This window comes from Pan troglodytes, chromosome 2 (genome assembly GCF_028858775.2).
Source record: "Pan troglodytes isolate AG18354 chromosome 2, NHGRI_mPanTro3-v2.0_pri, whole genome shotgun sequence".
In the NCBI taxonomy this organism is placed as follows: Eukaryota; Metazoa; Chordata; class Mammalia; order Primates; family Hominidae; genus Pan; species Pan troglodytes.
Window position 1 is genome coordinate 59,716,070 of NC_086015.1, and position 20,635 is coordinate 59,736,704.

The 20,635-nt window shown below is 42.6% G+C and overlaps 1 protein-coding gene across 16 annotated transcripts in view; it reads right to left on the minus strand.

Moving 5' to 3' along the window:
• Window positions 1–20,635, minus strand: part of ERC2 (ELKS/RAB6-interacting/CAST family member 2) — a 965,515-nt gene that overhangs the window by 181,143 nt on the left and 763,737 nt on the right. For all 16 annotated transcript variants that reach the window (XR_008546979.2, XR_010155615.1, XR_008546980.1 and 13 more), the window contains one exon: window positions 11,743–11,877. Coding sequence is in view for 11 of the 16 variants with exons in the window: in XM_016941331.3 (XP_016796820.1) it covers window positions 11,743–11,877 (135 nt within the window). In the remaining 5 variants the exon portion in view is untranslated. The remainder of the gene's footprint in view (window positions 1–11,742; window positions 11,878–20,635) is intronic.

The following is a 20,635-nucleotide window of genomic DNA, read 5'->3' on the forward strand; positions in this document are numbered from 1 at the left end:
GGAAGGGGTGCAAGGAGATGATCCTGGTTATAACTAGGTCTGGTGTGGGCAGTCTTCAGACTCGCCTCCACCCCTAATTCATTCATGGCTTCTCTAAAGCTTCTGAAACTTCAAGCCCCAGGACTTTGCAACGTTTGGCTGCACAAGTCATGAAAGCAAGATCACAGTGTGGAATTTATGATGTGCCCTGAGCCTGGGCTCAACCAAAGCAGATCCTGTTAGCATTTCCAACTGCAGGCTTGGCCAGAGCCGGGAAAAACAGACACATCTGTAAAGGAAAACAATAGGCTTAGGCATGAGCCTGCAAATGTGGGGCACCGAGCCTCATCAGGGTACTAGTAGGTTTTCTGCTAAGGTCAAGTCCAAACCTTCCCTCTGGAGACCATTCATTCTGTCTTTTATTTCTCCTGCTTCCTGGAATGCTTAGTCCATGGATGAATGTCTCTGTTCAGGTGATGGGGTCAGGTATGGCTATAAACTCTTACATGACTTGTATTTATTATAATCTCTGGGGCCCATTTGCAGGTAAGATCCCCCGCCAAAACAGGAAAGTCCTAGCCAGGTTCAGAAATCTGCTTCCTGCTCTTTTAAAAATAAGCGTTAGCTTATTTCTGAACTGGGATAGAAAAGAGCCAGTATGTATTTGCACCTCCTCCAGGTTAGAAAGAGTGCTGACGGCTTCTGTGTTTCCTCCCTGAGGCTCACCAAGGCCCGGTGACACAGGTGTCAGGAGGTTCTTTGTGCAGATACGGAAAGGAAGGCTCAGGGAGGGAGGTCAGGTAGCTCACCAAAGGACACCTGGCCAGGAGCTGGGGAGCCAGGGTCAAATTCCAACCTGTCTAACCACAAAAGTACACCTTTCTGACTCCGCCATATGAGCCGAGAAGCCACAAAAAGAAGAGTTCACTTTGACCCCAGAAGACATTTGTTGGTTCTGCTTAGCTCAGCTCTAGAGTATGTTGAACTTGGTCCTGCCTTCTTTCCAAGCTGTTGAAGACCCTGGTTGGAACTAGAAGCTACAATTTAGTTGGGTCCCTCTGGCTCTTGGAAGAAAGGGGTCTTCATATGCAAGTGGAAGCTATTTACGTGGACATATCAGCAGCACCCCAACACATTTTAAGATCTCTGAGGGGAAAGGCAGCACCTTCACCTCCTCCATACTGTGCCATGATTCTCAGATGTGGGAACTTAGATATTTCTAAATGAGTAATTATGGAAGGCTCAGTTCTCACTGTTTTGAATGACTGGATTCCTCTGAAGGAATATGCTTCCTGGATTCCCAGAGTTCCTTACGATTGCCAAGATTGTGTTGACTTGTGTCTTCTCAGAATGACTCTTCCCCTCTTCTATCGCACGAGCCACATCTCTGGTTTATTCTTCTACACCCCAGTGGTGAAAGTGAAACTTCATTGGCTGAGGGGGAACACAGTAGGAGATGTCTATATTTTAAAAGACACACTGGGGTGTCTCTCAAGGGAGAGGCAGGTACTGGAGAATCTGTGCAGCCTGCATTGGTTCTTCTCAGCAAGTTCACCTCACTAGGACACGCTGAGGCAGGGCAGCCATCTGAGACCACTTTGTCAAGCCATCAAGAACGTTATAGAAGTTTGGGTGGCCTTTTCCTTCACTTCTAATATAACATCTTTAAGTGCTTCCTCAATTTTTTTTTGCATCGTCATTATAGGGCAAATTGAAGAAACTAGTTTTCTATTTCCTTCAAGCAAAATAGCTGTGACAAACTAGTCTTTGGTGCACTGTGCCAGTTCATTCAGCTCAAGGACATCAGATACCCAGCTGAAGATGAGAATGGTTGAAGCCTCTATGTCGGCCAACAATATTGTTTGGGAGCTTAAAATCAACATCTGCTAAAAGCGGAACCATTGCCAGATAACCATAAAAAAGGGTGGGAGTGAAGACAGGCTTTATTTTCACTCCTTCATCGATCAGTCATTAACACTTGGCTTTGTTAAACACAGTGAAAATTGTGTTTTTAACATGACTCTGGTTCTGCCATTTCCTTCATGGTAGGCAATCAAATTTCCTTTTGACTCTTCATTTCCTCAGCTGCTTAAAAAAGAAAATGAGGGGAGGCTGAGGCAGGAGAATCGCTTGAACCTGGGAGATGGAGGTTGCGGTGAGCCGAGATCGCGCCATTGCACTCACTCCAGCCTGGGCAACAAGAGCGAGACTCCGTCTCAAAAAAAAAAGAAAAAAAAAAAGAAAAGAAAAGAAAATGGGACTACCATATCCTGGCCCCGATGCTTCATAGGTTTGCTGTGCAAATTAAACCCAAGAATATAAATTAAACCACTTTGTGGATGTTACAGACTTAGACCAATATAACTAGACATATCATCCCTGTTGGTAGCATTAATAGTTGATTACTAGTAAAACAAATTATTTGATATTACACTAAAGCTGAAGGCAAAATGGTGTGTCTAAAAAGGATCTGATGGGGTACAAAATGATTCTTAAATATTTTAGAGTCTCTGGGCTGTTCAAAATTGACATTATTAAGATCATTAATAGATGGATGCCCAAATCCGAATTTTTAAAATGCTATTGGTCTGTAAGGTGGTTTCCTGCAATAACAGACTTTGTGAGTGTGTGCAGGGTATGTTTAAAGGATGTTTCCTACTCCCTTTCCTCTGCTGGTCCCTTATCTTTGGAGTGCTGCAAGTGCCTGGAGTGTTGTAAGTCAAACATGATCCCTATTACATCAGTTATAGAAAAAAAGAGAGGCAATGGTGTTTAGCAATATAAAATGGATTTCCCTGCTTCCCGACATTTCAAGGTTGGCCACCCCCTCTCAATGGGGGAGCTAAAGTGTTGCCTCTTAGACAAATGTGACTGGATTAAAGCAGCAAGTTGAAAAGAAATCAACCCTCCAATGTTGCCAAGATGCGTTGCATCTGTAAGCTGGAGAGTGCAGGCTATGTCTGAAAAACCCCTGTTGACTCAAAGGATACTGCAACAAATCTCTTAACGTAACCCTAATACTGCAAACAAGGTGTAAAACCTAGACAAATCAGTAAAAGAAAAAAAAAACACTCTACCCCAAATAGCATAAGACTGAATGAAATCTTCAGTAGGCTCAAACCTCCTTTAAGGAAAAATCCTTTTCTAACAGGAGGATCCTGATGCATTAAGCAGCTCTGCATGTTTTCCATACTCAGTGAAGACCCTACCTGGCAGGGCTTATTAAATCATGCCCTCATGTGCTTACATGCAGGGAATTAACATCACACCCAGATTAAAGGGCTTTGACAATAACCTGCTCATCTGCAAAGCCAGCTTCCCAACTGCTGCGTAACTCCGCCTCCCTTCCTCTCCTGGAGCTCTTAATGGTTGGGTGAGCATGTAACTGCTGGTAGAGGAAGGAGGCAGTTAAATACCTCCCACAACAACAGTTCAGACATTTGTCCCCATTTCCTTCTTTACCTGTGGCCTCACAGAGAGCCACCGCAGGGTTACTCTACAGCTTCTGCTCTTAAAAACAAGCAAACAAATAAACTGCCCCTTTTATTTCCCAATGGTGGGAAATCACATATGCCGTCTGGCTCACTTTCTAGTAGTTTTGGGGATTTTTAGTAGTCTCTGAGGGATAAAGAAAAAAGAGACATCTGTGATATCTTTCTATTTCTTAACCTGCTAAACACAGTATCCTCCAATCTACTTGTGAGAAAAGAAGTATTGGGAAAGAGGCAAGTGGCTCTCAAGAGCTATTTCAAAATGCATGCCAGGATATCCTTGGCTACAGTTCTGAAAGGACTGGCCCAGGAGTGGCAACGGTCAAAACTTCTGAACCCTTCTCCCATGCAATACACATCAGCACCAATAAGAGGTTTCTTCATGGGTTGTTGAATTTGAAGGCTTCATCCCCACATGAAACAAAACTCAAGGCTCCTTCCAAGAAGTGGGCCATGACATTAGATTTGCAATGCAAAAAATATATATATATATATATACTGTCTCTTATCTGGGCAAGCTTTAGACATACTAGCTTGGTTGGAAACTGATATTAAAAGCCTAAAACATGTAACTTTTCTTATCAGGTTACTATCATGGGGAACTAAAGATTCCTGGTTTTTTGTATGTTCCATAACTATACTTTAGTAAGCCCTGATATACGGTGTTAATTTTTCTTCAGTGAAGGAAACATGAAGATATATTTATGTGCACACATACATATATATGTATATATAACGTATATTCAAACATGCACTCAGAGGAAGTTAGGGAGAGAAGTTTCTAGCTAAACATGATCTTGTGAAATTCTTCCATATGTGGAAAAGTCGTCAGTTCATCTGACATAGAGCAATACATACATATATACACACAGGATGCTATGTATACATTTATCCCACATTCATTTAACTTCAAAACATAAAATAAATTCTTTTTATTCCTCCCTAAGCAAAAGCTAGGAATAACAACTCTATATACAGAATTCATCTTCTGGGGGCAACAGAGCAGGTTGGACCCCTTGCCTGTCTGTCAGAGTTCAAAGGGCTGCACGTTGACTAATCTGTTGGTGAAAGTGCAAGGGAAGCAGAGCATCAATCACAAAAGCTGGCCCTGCATTCACAGAGAGGGGCTCAGTGGGAGTAGGGGATCCCACGGCCTCGAGCTGGTGCCCCAGGAGGGGCTGCTGTGACTGCTTCATTCTTCTGTTGGACTGTGAGGCCCCACCAACTTCTTGTGGACTAAGCATAAAATGCAGAAGGAGGACAAAAGCAGGTGGCTTTTATGAAAAAAGATCTAGGGCCAGGAAACACATGGGCCTGGAGCTGTCACCTGCCTCCAGCCACAACATCGATGAGGACATAATTGCAGGGATGGCTGGAAATTCCCCTCTTTAAGGAATGCTCTTATAGGATGCTGACTAATTCTACCTGAGAGCAGTACCCAAGGCTCAGGTGTATGCAGAATGGACAGAGGTAGGAGGGTGAGAGAGCAAAAGCCCTGCTTTTCTTTTCTGAGCCAACTCTACCTTATGGCTCTTTTGCCTGTAGAAAGAGGGGAGAAGGGACATATTTAGGGACCAGAAATCTCAAAACCAAGGCAGTGAGTGCTGCAGCCTCTCTGAAGCAGAGTATAGGTTCAGTACTGTAAGAATCTGCCTATATGCAAGAATCCAGAATCCAAACACAGAAAGGAAAAGCAGATTCCTATCAACCATTATAAATTAGGTCACTGGGATCATTTTACTGTATCTTAAAATACAATTTGTGTATCAGTTCTGTGACCAGAGTTTGAAGAGAAGGCCAAATCTAGGCATGGGTTCTTTAGTAACCAAGAAATTTGATGTCTTATGGCAAAACAACATGTGTCCCAAGTAGAATTCTATGGGAATTTTCAGCAGAAAATGGAAGTGAACATTCAATGCTCTGAAATATGTCCAATGGTACAAACACGCACTTTGGCTGAGAGCCAACACATGCTGGGACCACACAGTCATCAGGAGCAGCAGAGAAAGCACCAAGGATTACTATTTATATCCACAGACAGATTCTGCAAATTACCAAGTAGAGTGGATAATATTTAGGATTAGGGCAATCAGTTTCCTAGGACAAGATCCATAGAATGGACAGACACCTTAAAGTTCAGAATGCAAAAGGGAAAACCTAGCTTCTACCACAGAAAAGTCACTCTCTGAAAGTACCCCTAGCGCCCTGGCTGATCTGACAGCAGCCCTTAGCAGAATAAAGCACCCTCTGTTTTGCTCTGGGGGCATGGTTTGCTCCAGATCCTTGCAGGTTCAGAGGCTCAGGGGAGAGTGAGCAAGGGAATGTGAATCTTGGCAATCCACTGCCAAGAACCCTTTGTGACCCAGAGCAGTTCCCCTCCCTCTCCAGGCCAGTCTCTCCACTACTTGAGGATCTCATTCTGGTGATTCCATAGAAGCAGGAGAGTTTGCAATTGGCACAGGGACAGCAGGAATAGAGAAGAGTAAAAGGGAACAGGTAAAATGGGGGGAAATGGAAGGAATAAACTCACAAAACAGAAGAATGGAAATAAAGACAATGAAAGCTGGGGCAAATGGAAAGAGAATGGATGAGACTATATATTTTTTCTTCTTTTTTTTTTGAGACGAAGTTTCACTCTTGTTGCCCAGGCTGGAGTGCAATGGCGCGATCTCAGCTCACTGCAACCTCCACCTCCCAGGTTCAAGTGATTCTTCTGCCTCAGCCTCCCAAATAGCTGGGATTACAGGCACTCACCACCACACCCGGCTAATTTTTGTATTTTTAGTAGAGATGGGGTTTCAGCACATTGGCCAGGCTGGTCTCGAACTCCTGACATCAGGTGATCTGACTGCCTCAGCCTCCCAATGTGTTGGGATTACAGGTGTAAGTCACTGTGCCTGGCAAAGATGACATTTAATTCAATTTTGGAAAATAAACAAAATAGGATAAAATTTACTACAATTCCATGGGAAAGGGAAAAAGCACATTTGCACTCAAGAATAAGTGGATCCATCATAGTTGTGCAATCATAAATACACGTGGTTGCATAGATGTATCCAAGGGGTTTGCCACCAATGTATAGTACTCAGAGACTCAGGATTTCATCTGGGGCCTGTTGACTTTCAGTTTTGTGACTCTGGATCATTAACAACCTCTGAGTTTCTTTATTTATGCAATGGGGATACTTCCATCTGCCCTTCCTATTTCCCGAAGCTACTATGGGAGCAGTTCATTCAACAGACATTTACAGAGTACCTCGTAAGGGCCAGACATGTGTGAACATGGGACAAAGAATCTGAATATAAAATGTGAAATTCAACCAAATTTTTCTGTAATTGGTCACATAAGTATCCTGTCTCCATGCTCCTAAACTCATAGCCCTCATTTAGAAGTTGGTTTTCTGTAAGTAAAATGTGAAATTTAAAATTTAAATACTATCAGAAAGTCTCAAAGGTGGTCAAAATCCCTTGAGCTCTCCAACACCTATGAGCGAGTATTTGCATTCAATGAAGGAGGAAGAGGAGAGAAGAGTTTTCTCTTGGGCTTTCAAAAGTGGCCACCTATTCTGAGGTTTCCAGCCCCAAAATATTTAGGTTCTTTGCCATTTAGGCCCTTCCCAACTAGAATCAGAGCGGCAAGTGCTTTAACACATAGAAGTACATTTTGCACAAACAAGCAGTGAGATCAGGGTCCTTGAAGACCTAACACCCAACCCAAGACCCAGGAAGAGAAATGTGAGTCCTAGATGCACAAAGGGTAGCCTGCATGGTGCCTGGCATTTTAAGTTGGCTGGAGTGTGGACCTCATGCTGACGCTGTGCTTTTCTTATTCACCAGGTTAGTCTATACCTGGGAGCCGCTGGAATGAGCTTAATAAAATATGACTTTTACTGGGACAGTAAAACTTGTATGATGCCTAGAAAAAGGAAAGTAGAAAGACTTGGTATCACTGATATGTTTTAAGGCAGAGAAGGAGATGCTATTTAAAGAAAATGACAGATGAGACTGATGACAACAGATACAGAGAACATTTAGGAAAAGCTGAATTTCTACTTGGCTTTGTGAAATCAATCTTGGTAACCTAAGAAAAATCTCTAATGTGTCTCCAGCATGTTTCATTTACTCTTTGGACTTTATTGTTTCTCAAAACACACCAGCAGCTTGTGTCATGGGAAATATTTGTTGTCTGCCCCCATGGCCACTTCTTGCTTTGAAGGATTTCCCAAGTCATTACTGGGATTTGTCTAGATATTCTACTTGGACATATTCAATGGCTGTGACCATCCTGGGGGTCACAGCCCACCAGCTATTAAATGCTTCTCTCTCAGGTAGGGGGCTAGATTCTTGAGCTGCCACACTGCACTGACTTCTCTTACATCTTCTCCAAATCTTCCCACCCCCTCAGTAATCCCTCAAGGGCTGTGTATTTATGACGATTCTTGATATCCTGGGTCCTCAACCTTAATGACTCCCTTAGTTTAGATCTACTGGGTTATTGGTGGGATCACTCTTTCTCAGATATTATTGCCTTTAAGAAGGTATCCCAGGAAATGAATGGAAGAGGCACTTCCATTTTCGGTTGTGCAAAGCAAGAAGCTGCCGGAAAATCCCACCTTCTGATAAAAAATACTGCTGGAAACTGGATCAGTCATGTTATAAAATGGGTAGTCTCTTTTTTCACCTGATACTCTGAGAACAATATTTCTCAGAGCACAGATGTTACTTGAAAGAGAAAAGAAATCTACAATCAAATAAGTCTGGGAAATACTGGATTAAATTAAATTGGGGAGCTTTCTTTCTTATATGACTTTTTAGATCCTTTGATCTGCTAATTGCCCCAGGACGCTCGAAGATAGAGTTATAATATGGAGCACTTTCACAAAATTCTTTGCCCAGAGAATCTTCGTTTCAAGGCTTTCCTCATGGGACTAATGTTCTAAAAGTTACTTTGGGAAATGCTAGTCTAGACTTATAATACTTGGATTCAGTTTCTCTTAAGGAGCAAGAAAAATCATAGTGAAGGAGAAAGAAACATGGAAGAAATGGAAAAAGAATATAATTCTGTAAGGACCTGGCAATACTCACGTAATTGAATTACCTAAGGAAAAACGAGTTTTTCTGGAAAAGTAACAAGGCAAATGATTTTTCATATTTCTGCATTTTCATGTGTTCTGATCTCTTAATAAAGCTCAAGAGGCAATATCAACATTTTGTAGCCCTTCTTCCATAAGTCATTGTTGGTCAAGCCTTTAAGGCCATAGGAAGGCCAGGGCTGGAAGATTCACAGAAAGGGAATCAGGAATCCCTGAAAGAGACCTTTCCCCTTTAAGTCAGGTCAGCTAACATTATGTACATCATGAACATTTAGTTAAAATCTCATCCGCATCACCCCATTATTAGGACTCTCATGCTTTCATATGGCTGTCATTTTTCTCCTAAGAAGAAACATATACTCATATGTACCCTGTATGTATTAGTGTATATGGTCTACACAATTAAGTGTAGGGTTTGTAATCAATTGGGAAAGATAACTATTGATAACTATTATCCATTGATAACGACTTTATTCTGGGACTTAGATTTATAACAGTACATATACTGATATATTAGTTATTGGTTACCAAATCTCAAATCTCCAGTATAGGACAAGGTATCATTCCACTAGACCTGGGATGCCCAGTCAAAAGGGGCATCCAGCTCAGGAGATATAGCCATCTCCAGCACTGGTGCCAACCTACTCTCACACTAGGGTTCCTTGCTTAATCTCTCCTTCTCTAATTAAAAAAGTCTAGCAAAGGAGCCTTACTGACTTGATGATTTCAATTTAAAACCACAAAAATATCCTTGTGGTCAAGGGTATTTTACTTTCACAGTGAACCCCACTGCAGAATAAGTTTCTAAGGTATGGGCCCCTAATTAAGTTGGAGCTACCTTTTATCTGCCTTGTTCTGATTGACATGAACCAGAAAAGAATTGAACAAGACATCAGACGACCTGGATTCTTATTCTAGGACTAGACAGCAAATGCCTTGAAGACAGGGGTTCTGTCCATCATGCTCTTCCCCAAGTGCCACATAGTGGCTGCCATGGAATTAGGTTAGGAACTCGGAACAGGATTCCAGCCTATTCACCCACTTCCCGGGCCCCAGATTTCTCATCTGGAGAAGGCGATGAGGTTAACTGCCTCTATGTCCATGGGTTGCTTAGAGTGTTCACTGAGATGGTGGATGTGAAAGTGAAAGACCATCACCATCTTCCTAACAGTAGCAGTGAGAAACATGTGCCAAAGGTCTCAACAACATGGCTTAGCCAGACACTCTTCAAGGAATGCTAACTCTTTTGGGAAGGACACCACCCTATGACAAACTCTAGTGTCAGTGGACAAACATAAGAGTCAGTCAAGTGGACAAGACACCCTAGTTTGTGACTACACCTCTCTGGAAAAGTAGCAGGAGCCTAGCTTTTGTAAGAAATATCATTCACAAGGCAGATAGATGTGCTCTAGTGCCTCATTCCCAGTAGAACATAGGAGCATATGTGTCTCTGTGATGAGACAAGCTGGTTTGTTATCTCAGCAGGTCCCTGGATGACCTACTCCCCTGACTTGGCTCCAAATCCTTCTTTCTACTCTTATGGTACTCTCTGTTTTTGTCTCTCTGTTGGGGTTTGAGTGGGGGAACTCAGGATGGTCTTCTAGCATGTGTGGCTCAGAATGAATGGCCAAAGTGGGGACTGCAGGCTCCCACCAATAAAACCTCATACTCACCCTATCTGGGAGAATGCCAAGGAGAAAAAGGCAGGGACCAGGAATGAGAACGAGTTGGTTTAGTTAGCAGGATGCCAGGTCTACTGGAGCAGGCAGAGGTGGGGAGGTGGTAGTGGTGGTGGTGGTGATGGTGAAGGGTGGTAATTGAATAAATAAAACCAAAACACAGACATACAAGATAATGACATGAAATTGACACCTCTCTCCACATTTCAGATCTCCAAATCAAGAGCAATATTTTGGGAGCTAAAACATGAAATCATGCCCTGTCTGTACTTGGCTTCGGAAATCTAGATTTTTTTCTGTGTGAACAGCTTCAGCAATGTTGGGGTCTCTGAGGGCAAAAGCTTCCAGGTACAAAGGTCAGGTCAAGCTCAGGGGCTGGGGAGCCTCCTGGTGCTGGCTGCCTCACTGCACAGCTCCCAGGAGAACTTCTAATGCTGTGTTCTATATAAACAGCTCCCCCAGGACTTGTACTCCAGGTAAAACATCTTGGAAACTTCAAATCTTAACTTCTTTGGGATGCTAGCAACAGGAGGTGAAAAGGAAACAGAGCCACGTGAAAAGTTTTAGGAGCATCACAAGTACCTCCTCCCCCAGCAAACAATTAAACTGCCTCTTCACACAGGTAATTCTGAAAACCCCTCACCCTGCCATATCCAAAGGAGTGCATACTTATCCAGATGGTTCTATTTTGTTACCTATTGCTCCCATCTATGGAAATGTATCAGTTACACTAGGATCACCAAAAACGGGGGCAGGGGGAGGCAGGAATCTTAGTACAACAAAGTAAGAAATATTGCTCATATTGACTATATTATCCTGCTAGTTTGCATTTAATTTCCTAATTTCCATAAAATTCACCTTCAAGAGTTTTAATACTAAACACTGTAAATAGTTTTTGCATTTGGTGGGTGAATGTAAATATTGCTGTAAAACCACAGGCGGTTTTTGTTTTTGTCAATCCATCTTTTCACATGCGTTACTTAGTCAAGGGAGGAGATAGGGTCCAAATCAAATAAACCAGACTCCTTGACTTCACTGGCTAAAACGCAGGCAAAACGGATTTCTCTCCTTGTTGTTTTACCCCACCATTAATTTGCATCACTAAAGAATTTTCTAGGAAAGTGCTCAGCGAACTCAAGGCTTCTCTGGTTGCCAAGCTCATGGAAACAAAGTGCTTTCTCTTAAAACTCTGAAAGAGACATTCCAAAGTAACCCGCCATGAGATACGGAGCCAGCAATAGACTACATATCTATGAAAGAAGAAAGGAGGGGAGGAAAGAAAATGCATAACATAAACAAGAAAAGACAAAACCTTAAAGAGGAAGGAGAAAGAAAAACATTTAGATTCCTTGACTGATGGAAATAAATACCAAAGCTATTAGTTTCAGTTCAAAGAACGTATCACTTTATGATGTTTATTATTTCTTGAGGATTATTTATTTTATCTTAAAATATCTAAAGGGTAAAAGGGGTCTTGGAGGTAAGCAGCGATGAAACTGACCTGGTCCGGAGAGGGCCTGTGATTGGAATGTTGCGACCTCCCAGGAGATCGATGGTGGTGGTGATGGTGGTGGTGGTGGTAATGGTGATGGTCATCATCATAGTTGTCTGCCATCAACTTCATTCTGTTCTGGGTCTGTGCAGAACAAAAACCAAGGAAGATTCCATCAGGAGCCAGAAGATCAGTCAAAGAGATTCGGGGCATAATTACAGTACCTATAGGGATCCCTTTGTTCCTAATTCAGGAATTTTCACTGTTAGTCAAGTTGAAACTTAATAAAGAAAGCACCATGCCATTAACTTTGGTGAAAAAAGGTTTGTCACATCCTTAAAGCTATTATGTTACATCTGTAAATGTTAATGTACTTCCTTCTTGTGATTTAAAAGGGAAAAAATGGACATACTCTAAGGTGCTTTGCTTTACATTATCAAGCAATCACAGAGATCCAAGGTGAGCTTGCAATTGCAACAATTATGACTGAGACTCTAGACCAACACTCTAGAGCAAGCTGGAGATGGAAGTCCTGTATGGAAAGATGGGAAGGGCTGGGTGGAAACACAGAACTACAGATAAACAATGGTCTCACAAGACAAGGCAGAAAAATCCACTCGAACGCTGCCAAATGCAAAAATACTGATGGAGATGGTTTACTGCTCTGATGACTTCTTGGGAAATGGCTCTCTATGGACATTTTAACTGATTTTGTTCCTTAAGGGAACTGAGCAAAAGGTACAAAGTCAATGGGAAAAGAACTGACCACTCTAGTTTACAATCCACGATGCCTGTCACATGAGGCAACTTGGAGTCATGGTTAAACCCCCAATGCAATAGAAGTGTACTGCTTTATTATGCAGGGCAAGAAATGGACCAGTGATGAGTTGGCCTGACAGGCTCTCAGAATCTAGAAAAATGCCTAAAGACCACGGGAAAAAAAGCAGACAAAATTATCCAGCTCAGAAAGTCGGGAAATGAGGGTTTGAGGATAGACCTGCCTGGATTCAAGTCCTGGCTCCACCTCTTTGCTGGTTATGTGAACTTAAGAGAGTAAACTGTTTATAAACCTCAATTTCCTCAACTCTAAAATGAGAGGAATAGTGCCTCTTTCCTTGGGGTTGCTGCTAGGAGCAAATGATATGATGGACTTCAAGTGTCAGTCCAGTAACTGGCAATGAAAGTCAAATGCTGTCCTTACTATAGTTACTGCTGTTGTTGTTTGCTGTAAGACATTTTTCCTCCTTTGTATGTGCTGCTTCCTTTGCTTGCAATGCCTCCCTAGCCCCCTTTCTTCACCTTTAACTTCTATGTCTGGCTAACTCAAACTATTTAATCTAGGAGCCTTTTCCTCACCCTGTCCTCGAGGCTGGGTGACACGTGCCTCCTGCGTGCCATGGCTCTATAACCACAGATTTATCCGTCCGTATGTCTGTAGACCTTGAAGCTATTTCTTTCATCTGCCTCTCCCTAGAATCTTGCATAGGGCCTAGCAGATGTAGATATATAATACATGCTGCTGTAATGAGTGACCAAAAGAATGAAGGGGCCATGATTTTGAGGGATGCTGCCATCCTAGAGACAAGCTACATGTTTGTTTTCAGCAGGGAAGGTCACGGAGAGTTGAGGACATTTCATGAGTTGCCATAACAATCCCACTGGTGGCTCAAGATGACGATGAACCAACAATACTTTCAGAGAGCCAGAAGTCAGTGGTTGGCAGAGCCTCCAACCAGTTGGAGTTTTGTTATGTAATATAAATAATACACTGACAATAAAGAAAAGTCTGGACCTAACATTGTGCATTCTTAATAGTATTTTTCACATACAATCTAACTTATTCTCAATACTTTCCCAGGAGCAATTATTACTATCCTCATTTGGCAGCTAGAAAAGTAAGGTGTAGATTTCAGCCCCAAGAGTCTCTTTCTTGACATAGAACATGGAGATTTTCTGGGTCATCCAATTCTCAATCTCTAGGCTTTTTTCCTTGTCTTGCTGCTAGCAGAAAAGGCAAACAGCTAAACAGGTAGAAAGAACTTTCCCATAAAATGCTTTGATTCTGTTAAGTTTTGGAAACACCTCACATCCCAATTCTATCTGCCAGAGGATGTCTTATGATTTACTCACTCCATTTTTAAAAATGTGTACAATATTTGAAAGGCCCCAAAGTGAATGTTAAAAAAAAAACTGTCTATATGAATAAAAACAATAAAAATAGAGGGAAAGAGCCACTTAAAATTAAATAAAAAATCCCAGGCAACCTCTGGCAGCTGAGAGCATTTCCATCCTTCACTTGTCCACTTAAAGTGTCAGAAGACCCAATGGGCAAGTTATGCCTTGTGAGAAAGAGCAGGTCAGTGGAGCTGCTGCAGACTAAGTACTGAGATTCCCCTCAGCCAGCCTGCCATTGCACATGAGATTCTGAAATTCGGCGTTCACACCTAAAATTCCAGTATTGTCAGGATCCTGTACTTTTGAACTCATGAACTAATAAATCTGGAATTGTTTCTTCTAAATAGAATTCTGAGAGCCTGAGGGGAGCTGTAAGATCTGCTGTGGGCAAGAAGGAAGGGACTCGCTCAAGAATGAAGGATGGAGCCTAAACGAACAAATAATAATTCTGCTATTGTAAACATCGTAATATCCTCATCCTTTGGGGAAGCTCCTGTGATTTTATGAGATTATTTTCTTACCAGCAACAAGCCTAAAGTTCCCTACCTTTGAACTGTATCCCATAAAAGAATGTACAAGCTAAACAAGATGCTATATGCAGTCCTAAATGTGTCTGCTAAAATGAGGTGTTGGAGAGTAGGCATGTCATGGGATAAAGACTGTAAATGAATGATGTCATCTTTCCAATTTGGTGCTGAAATATAAATAAACCACGTTGTTCATGTGAATACCAGATCTGGGGGAAATGTACACAGAGCAATTGTGAGCGGAAGAGGCTTCTTTTGATTAGTCTGGGCTGGAAGAGAAGAGTGTGAAACAGAGATGAAAAATGAGAGTTTGGTCTGATACTCTAGACCGTTTTTATTTATCTTGCTTGTAACATATCCCCTAAACTGTGACCGATTTCTTACCGGCTAGTTGCTGGTGTTCTCTCCTATAAAAACAGTTTGACCAATCTTGATCCTTTAATTGTCAAATTTAAAATGGATCTCTTTTAAATTTTTTTTTTTTAAGTCTGCACTATCTAGCTTCATCCCCACCCAATTATACCGGTTTACACATAGACAAGGGTCTGGAAGGACAGGAAGTCACAAATAACACTCCCTAACAGTCAATGAAAGAAAAACTACAGAAATTTGTAACAAGGATTGGACAGGGATACTGTTTGTTCAAATAACTCTAGGCCAACTTACCAGGTGATCCCATACATAATGGTCCACAGCCCTGTAGCCTCAGATGCTTGAGGTGCCCACTGAAAAGCCTGAAGCAGCAAATCTTCTGGGCAGGCAAAACTAAAAACCCAGGAAAACTAATATAGAGTTGGAGAGGGATTACTTTCCACAGCATAGCACTTGGGAACTCAGGGACTCATTTAGCGATTCACTGAGGCCCATTTTTATTTCCTTTGCAGTGTCTACCAAACTGCTGACCAGACACCTTTGCCTTTGGCTAACTGTGTTATACTCTTTTTACTGTATTACGTCATGACTGTGGAGACAAATCTAATCAGATTTCATTTTCTACTTCCTCTTTCTTCAAGGCGCCACCTTATTTCTCTGGGGCCATCGCCTCCTAACAGCTCTCCTGCCGCACTCTCACCTCCCATTGAACACATTCCATAGCCAGAGTGACATCAGATTTCTGTTCCTCCCTGGATTCAGGTTCTTGGGAGGCTCCCGCTACACTCAGGAAAACAGCCTGGGTCTTTGACATGCTTAGGCATCTCTTGCTAGGTGACTGCTAGTTACTTCCAGAGTTACACCTCCCGTTCTCCTTGTCCCAGCCTTGGGACATGCTGTTCTCTCTCTCGGTCCTGCTCTTCATGCTCTATCCCTTAAGCCTGAGTTATACCCATTAGTTCTCTGGTCTTAGCTTCAATGCCATCATCTCCAGAGACAACTTTCCTAAGCCCGCCTCTTCCACTGCTTTCAGCAGAATCCTGTAGCCACCCCCCTGGGTCTCTGCCATCACAGAACTTATCTGAACCAACGGTAACTAACTGCAGGTTCACTTGGCTTTCTCCACCACTAGGTTGAAAATCTCTTGAGGGAAATACTATGTGTGGATTGCCCTTGCACTCTCCATCTAGTGCAGAGTCTCATGTCTTAGCTGTAAGTAAAAGTGTGTCAAAGTATATGAGTGTAAAAATGGATGGATGGAGAGGGCACACAGGCTACTGTGGAACAGATAAGAGGGAAGATGGGAGTCTAGGATGAGCCAGTTGAGTATTTAACTTTTGATGTGGCAGTTTAACTTTTCCTGTTTATTTGTTTTTCTTTGTTGTAATTCTTGGGAGTGGCGAAGGAAGAGTATGTGCATAGCTTTGGAGCTGTTAGGCAAGTCGAATTGGTCTTCTTCAAGAAATATGCCATTCCTTAGCTAATTGGACCCAGTGCAATACTCTACCACCTCCCTGATTACTTACCTCACTAAGAATAAGGGGTGTTGGGGTGTTATTAGTTTCATTTCTTACTATCCCCTAGCGTTTGGGGGAGCAGGAGCCTTTAGAAAACCTCTGTTAGTGCCAAAAGTCAAACATGGAAAACTGAAACTTTATCCATTAACTAAAATATCTGATGAGCACCATCTGTGAAAAGGTGCCAGATACTCCAACTCTTTTGACATTTCTGAAGAGTTTATCCAAGGAGCTCTTGAAACAAAATGAAAATCCTTGATCGACTAGTAATAGACTCAATAGCCTAATGGCAATATGTAGTGATAAACACATTGTATTAAAACTGCTTTAAAAATATTTTAGTAAGGTGGCAATAACAAACTTTGCTTTGATCAGTCATCTGGATCAAGTTAACAATAAAACCTTCATGAATATGGTTTAAATAGAAAAAAATATAATAAGATCTGTTGCTATGGGATATGGAGATAATACTGTACAATAGCAATTACTGTTTTATTCTATCAGGCTTTCTTTTCTGTCCCTGTTTCCCACTAGGGAAATCCCAAATGTTCAGGAACTCTTCTACTGTCTTGTTTCCACCTAATCAGAGCAAGGTGAACAGCTCTTGTCTCCAAGTAAAAGATGAGGAAACCAGACAAGAATGGGAGAGCTAGGGGAGGAGAGATTTCCTGACCATCCACTAGACTCACATAGCAATGAATCATAATTGAGTAGAATCTAAGTTGCAGCGCTCAGGTCACAGTTGGAGGACAAAATGAAGCCAGAGGATGCAGAAGCTATTAAAGGAATGTGCCGCATTGGGGAACTTTCTGGGAGTATGTAAGAATAAATGATGTAAAGGCTTCTACTGTGGACACTGCACTGAAATTCACTCAACACCTACTGAACATCTGCAACTGCAATGATGCCAAGAATAATTATGTGCCAGGCTAAGTGTTTGGCCAGCATTCTCCTGCTGAATCCTCACTCCTGAGATGGCTATTCTTGGGGCCCTCTTTTACAGATGAGGAAACTAAGCCCATAACTATTCAGCTAGTGAGTAGAAGAACAGAACTCAAACCCAGGTGTCTGACTCCAGAGTCCTACAGCAGTGTCATGAAGGGTAAGGTCCACTCTAGGTGCAGGGGTGAGGCAAAGATGAATAGGACATGAGGAAATAGAAGCCTGACTATAAAACAGTATAAGAAGAGGAGGAGGAGAGAAGGGTATGGTTTAAATGGATGTTCAGAGGCAATAGAGATCCCCTCCAGCTGAGGGCAGAGGCATCGAATAAGGCTCCATGGGTCAAATGCCCCTTGAGTTAAGATTTGAAAGTTGGCTTGGCTATAGGTATAACGAGAGTACACTGGGGAGATGGCACAGTAAAGTGGCCCTCTAATCACCTTGAGAGGAAAGCAGGTCAATGAGGGGAACTAGAACACCAAATGTGAGATATGCAAGTGTGTGTATGTGTACGGGCTTCCTTCATTCCTTTACTGGATGTGGAAAGAGCAGGAAATGTATGTGAGATGAAAATTCACCACCTTATTTTTCAAAATAACATCAACCTGTGGCATTTGGAAGGAATTTAAGACAGAGCCACAGCCGTATACTCACCCATGTCACACTGTAACATCTCTGGGAAAATGGGCCAGGCTCTTGGCATCTGTGTGTTTACAGATATCTACACAATCCACTGCTATAGCATCAGTCCTTCCCTGAGCACTGGTCTGATCTCCCCAAACTCATTCAGCTGATCCATCCTTCCTGCCCCTCCTCTATAGCAGAACAGAACACTGGTCGGACTCTCCCTCCCAACTTTGTTAAAGGTGGCTCTCTCTCTCGGTCCCTATTTACAGACAGAAATTTAGTAGATCATCATGAAGGTTTGGCTGGTGTTTTTATACCTACTCATTAAGCACTTTTATTTTATTTTATTTTATTTTTAATTGTTGCAGAGAATGTCAGGGTCCCTCCTATATTCTCTTGTTCCACACCAGATCTTGTCTGCAGCTTGGATGGACAGTCCTGGATGTGCTGCTGTCTTCCCACCAGGAGCCCGTGCATCTTCCTCTGCTTGAGGTCTTGCTTTGGCCACAGGTGCACACTTGGCCAGGGAATGGGGCAGATGGGAAGTGTTAGGGAGCTCATGCCCCTGAAACAACTCTAAATCTGTGAGGGAAGGAGATGGTACATAAATAGCCAGCATCCTGGCCCCTCAGTGGACAACCCTACAGTGTGCTCCAGAATCTTTCACTAGGTCCTCAGCAGTGGGAGCCCTGTTTGACTATAGCAGAAAACTGCCCATTGATGCACCCTTTGTTGGCCTTTTCCCTTCCCTGTATCACTGCCCCATTCTCTCACCATGTTTCTGGAGATCACTTCTCAAATAAACTACCTGCAGTAAAAGCTTGTCTTGGGATCTGTTTTGCTTGTTTCTGTTTTTTTTTGTTTTTGTTTTTGCTGTTGTTTGTTTTTTTGAGACAGAGTCTCGCCTGTCACCCAGGCTGGAGTGCAGTGGTGCAATCTCGGCTCACTGTAACCTCTACTTCCCGGGTTCAAGTGATTATCCCACCTCAGCCTCCAGAGTAGCTGGGATTCCAGGTGCCTTCCACCACTCCCAGCTATTTTTTTTTTTTTTTGTATTTTTAGTAGAGATAGGGTTTCACCATGTCAGCCAGGCTGGTCTTGAACTCCTGACCTCAGGTGATCCACCCACCTCAGCCTCCCAAAGCACAGGAATTACAGGCGTGAGCTACCTCACCCAGCTTGGGGTCTGTTTTTGCAAGAATCTCAGCTAAAACCCTAATCATAGTTGAATAATTAACAAGCCTGCACTTAATTTTTGCACAGGACTAACACGCCTGTGACTCCCAGGCTCTTTTCCATGGATACTTCTTGAGAGTTCTCATCACTTAGCGTGACAGAACTCTCACCTTCCTTAGGGAAGTAACACCTGCCTAGCACTAATTCAGTTTTGGCCAAGCATTCATATTGAGACTCAGACTGAATCAGGATTCCTTGAGTCTCATTTCCTATATCTATAAAATGGGCAAGAGAGGGAAGAATGTCTTCAGCATAAACCAAACACCATAGATAGAGAGACAGATGCTGATCTACTGCTCCTATTGCATATTTTGTGCAGTTTTTCTTTTCTTTTTTCCTGCTAAAATCAGGGGAGGGAAATTATGTTGCTAAGCTGCTTTCTGTGGCCAGGCGCAGTGGCTCATGCCTGAAATCTCAGCACTTTGGGAGGCAGAGGCAGCCGGGTGGCTTGAGCTCAGGAGTTAGAAACCAGCTTGGGCAACATAGTGAAACCCCACATCTACAAAAACAAAATACAAAAAATAAGCTAAGTGTGGTGGTGCACACCTGTAGTCCCAGCTACTTGGGAGGCTGAAGTGGGAGGATCACCTGAGCACAGAAGGTTGAGGCTGCAATGAGCTGTGATCATGCCAATGCACTCCAGCCTAGGCAACAGAAGGAGATCTTGTCTCAAAAAAAAACATTGCTTTCTGCTGCCACCTTAGGAACCTGGGGAATCCCCTGAAGGGTTATGGACAATTGTAGCCAGAAGCATCATCTCCCCTGTTCTACTGTCAGCCAGTGCAGCCCATGAGGAAGGATTATTTATAAAGAAAGAGTTCTATGTGCTCTGCTCATAATGTTAGGATCCTAACTGACATTGTGAGATGGAGCCTCCTGCTAACATAAAAAATAATAACCAATGCCTGCTTGGCCCTTGCTGTGCGAACAACACTGTGTTGGCATCATCTCATTAAGTCAGTCCGACATCAACCCTGCGATGCAGGCAGGGGTGGGGATTGTATTTAAAATCTTTAATAGCTGCTATGACAGACGCAGAAACCCATGAGAACCAAGAGTGACACAGTTGCACATGCCCTGAATATTTGCCTTGGTAGAAGCTTCTTATTACTCCCACTTTACAGATGAAGAAGATGAGGCTTAGGGATTAAGCAACTAATCAGAGCTCAAATAACTGGTAGATCTGAGGCTCTGATTGTGCAGCCTCCTTTGTAACCAGTGCATCCCACTGCTCAGATCCTTAAGGACCAGCCCCTTCATAAACAAATCAAGACTACCTGGGAATGGGCTCTGATCACCCACTCCAATCATAGCTTTAAAGAAAAGCAGCTCACTTTTGATTTTAAAATTCCCTCTGAAAACGATGGAACTCAGACACATTAGAAAATCTTAATGGAGCCCCAAAGAAGTCCATGTTACTGACCATCCCCTAATATAAATTCAGAAGTCATTATGCACAGTCCACACTAGCTTTTAATGCTTCAACCAATGAGACAGCTAACAGCT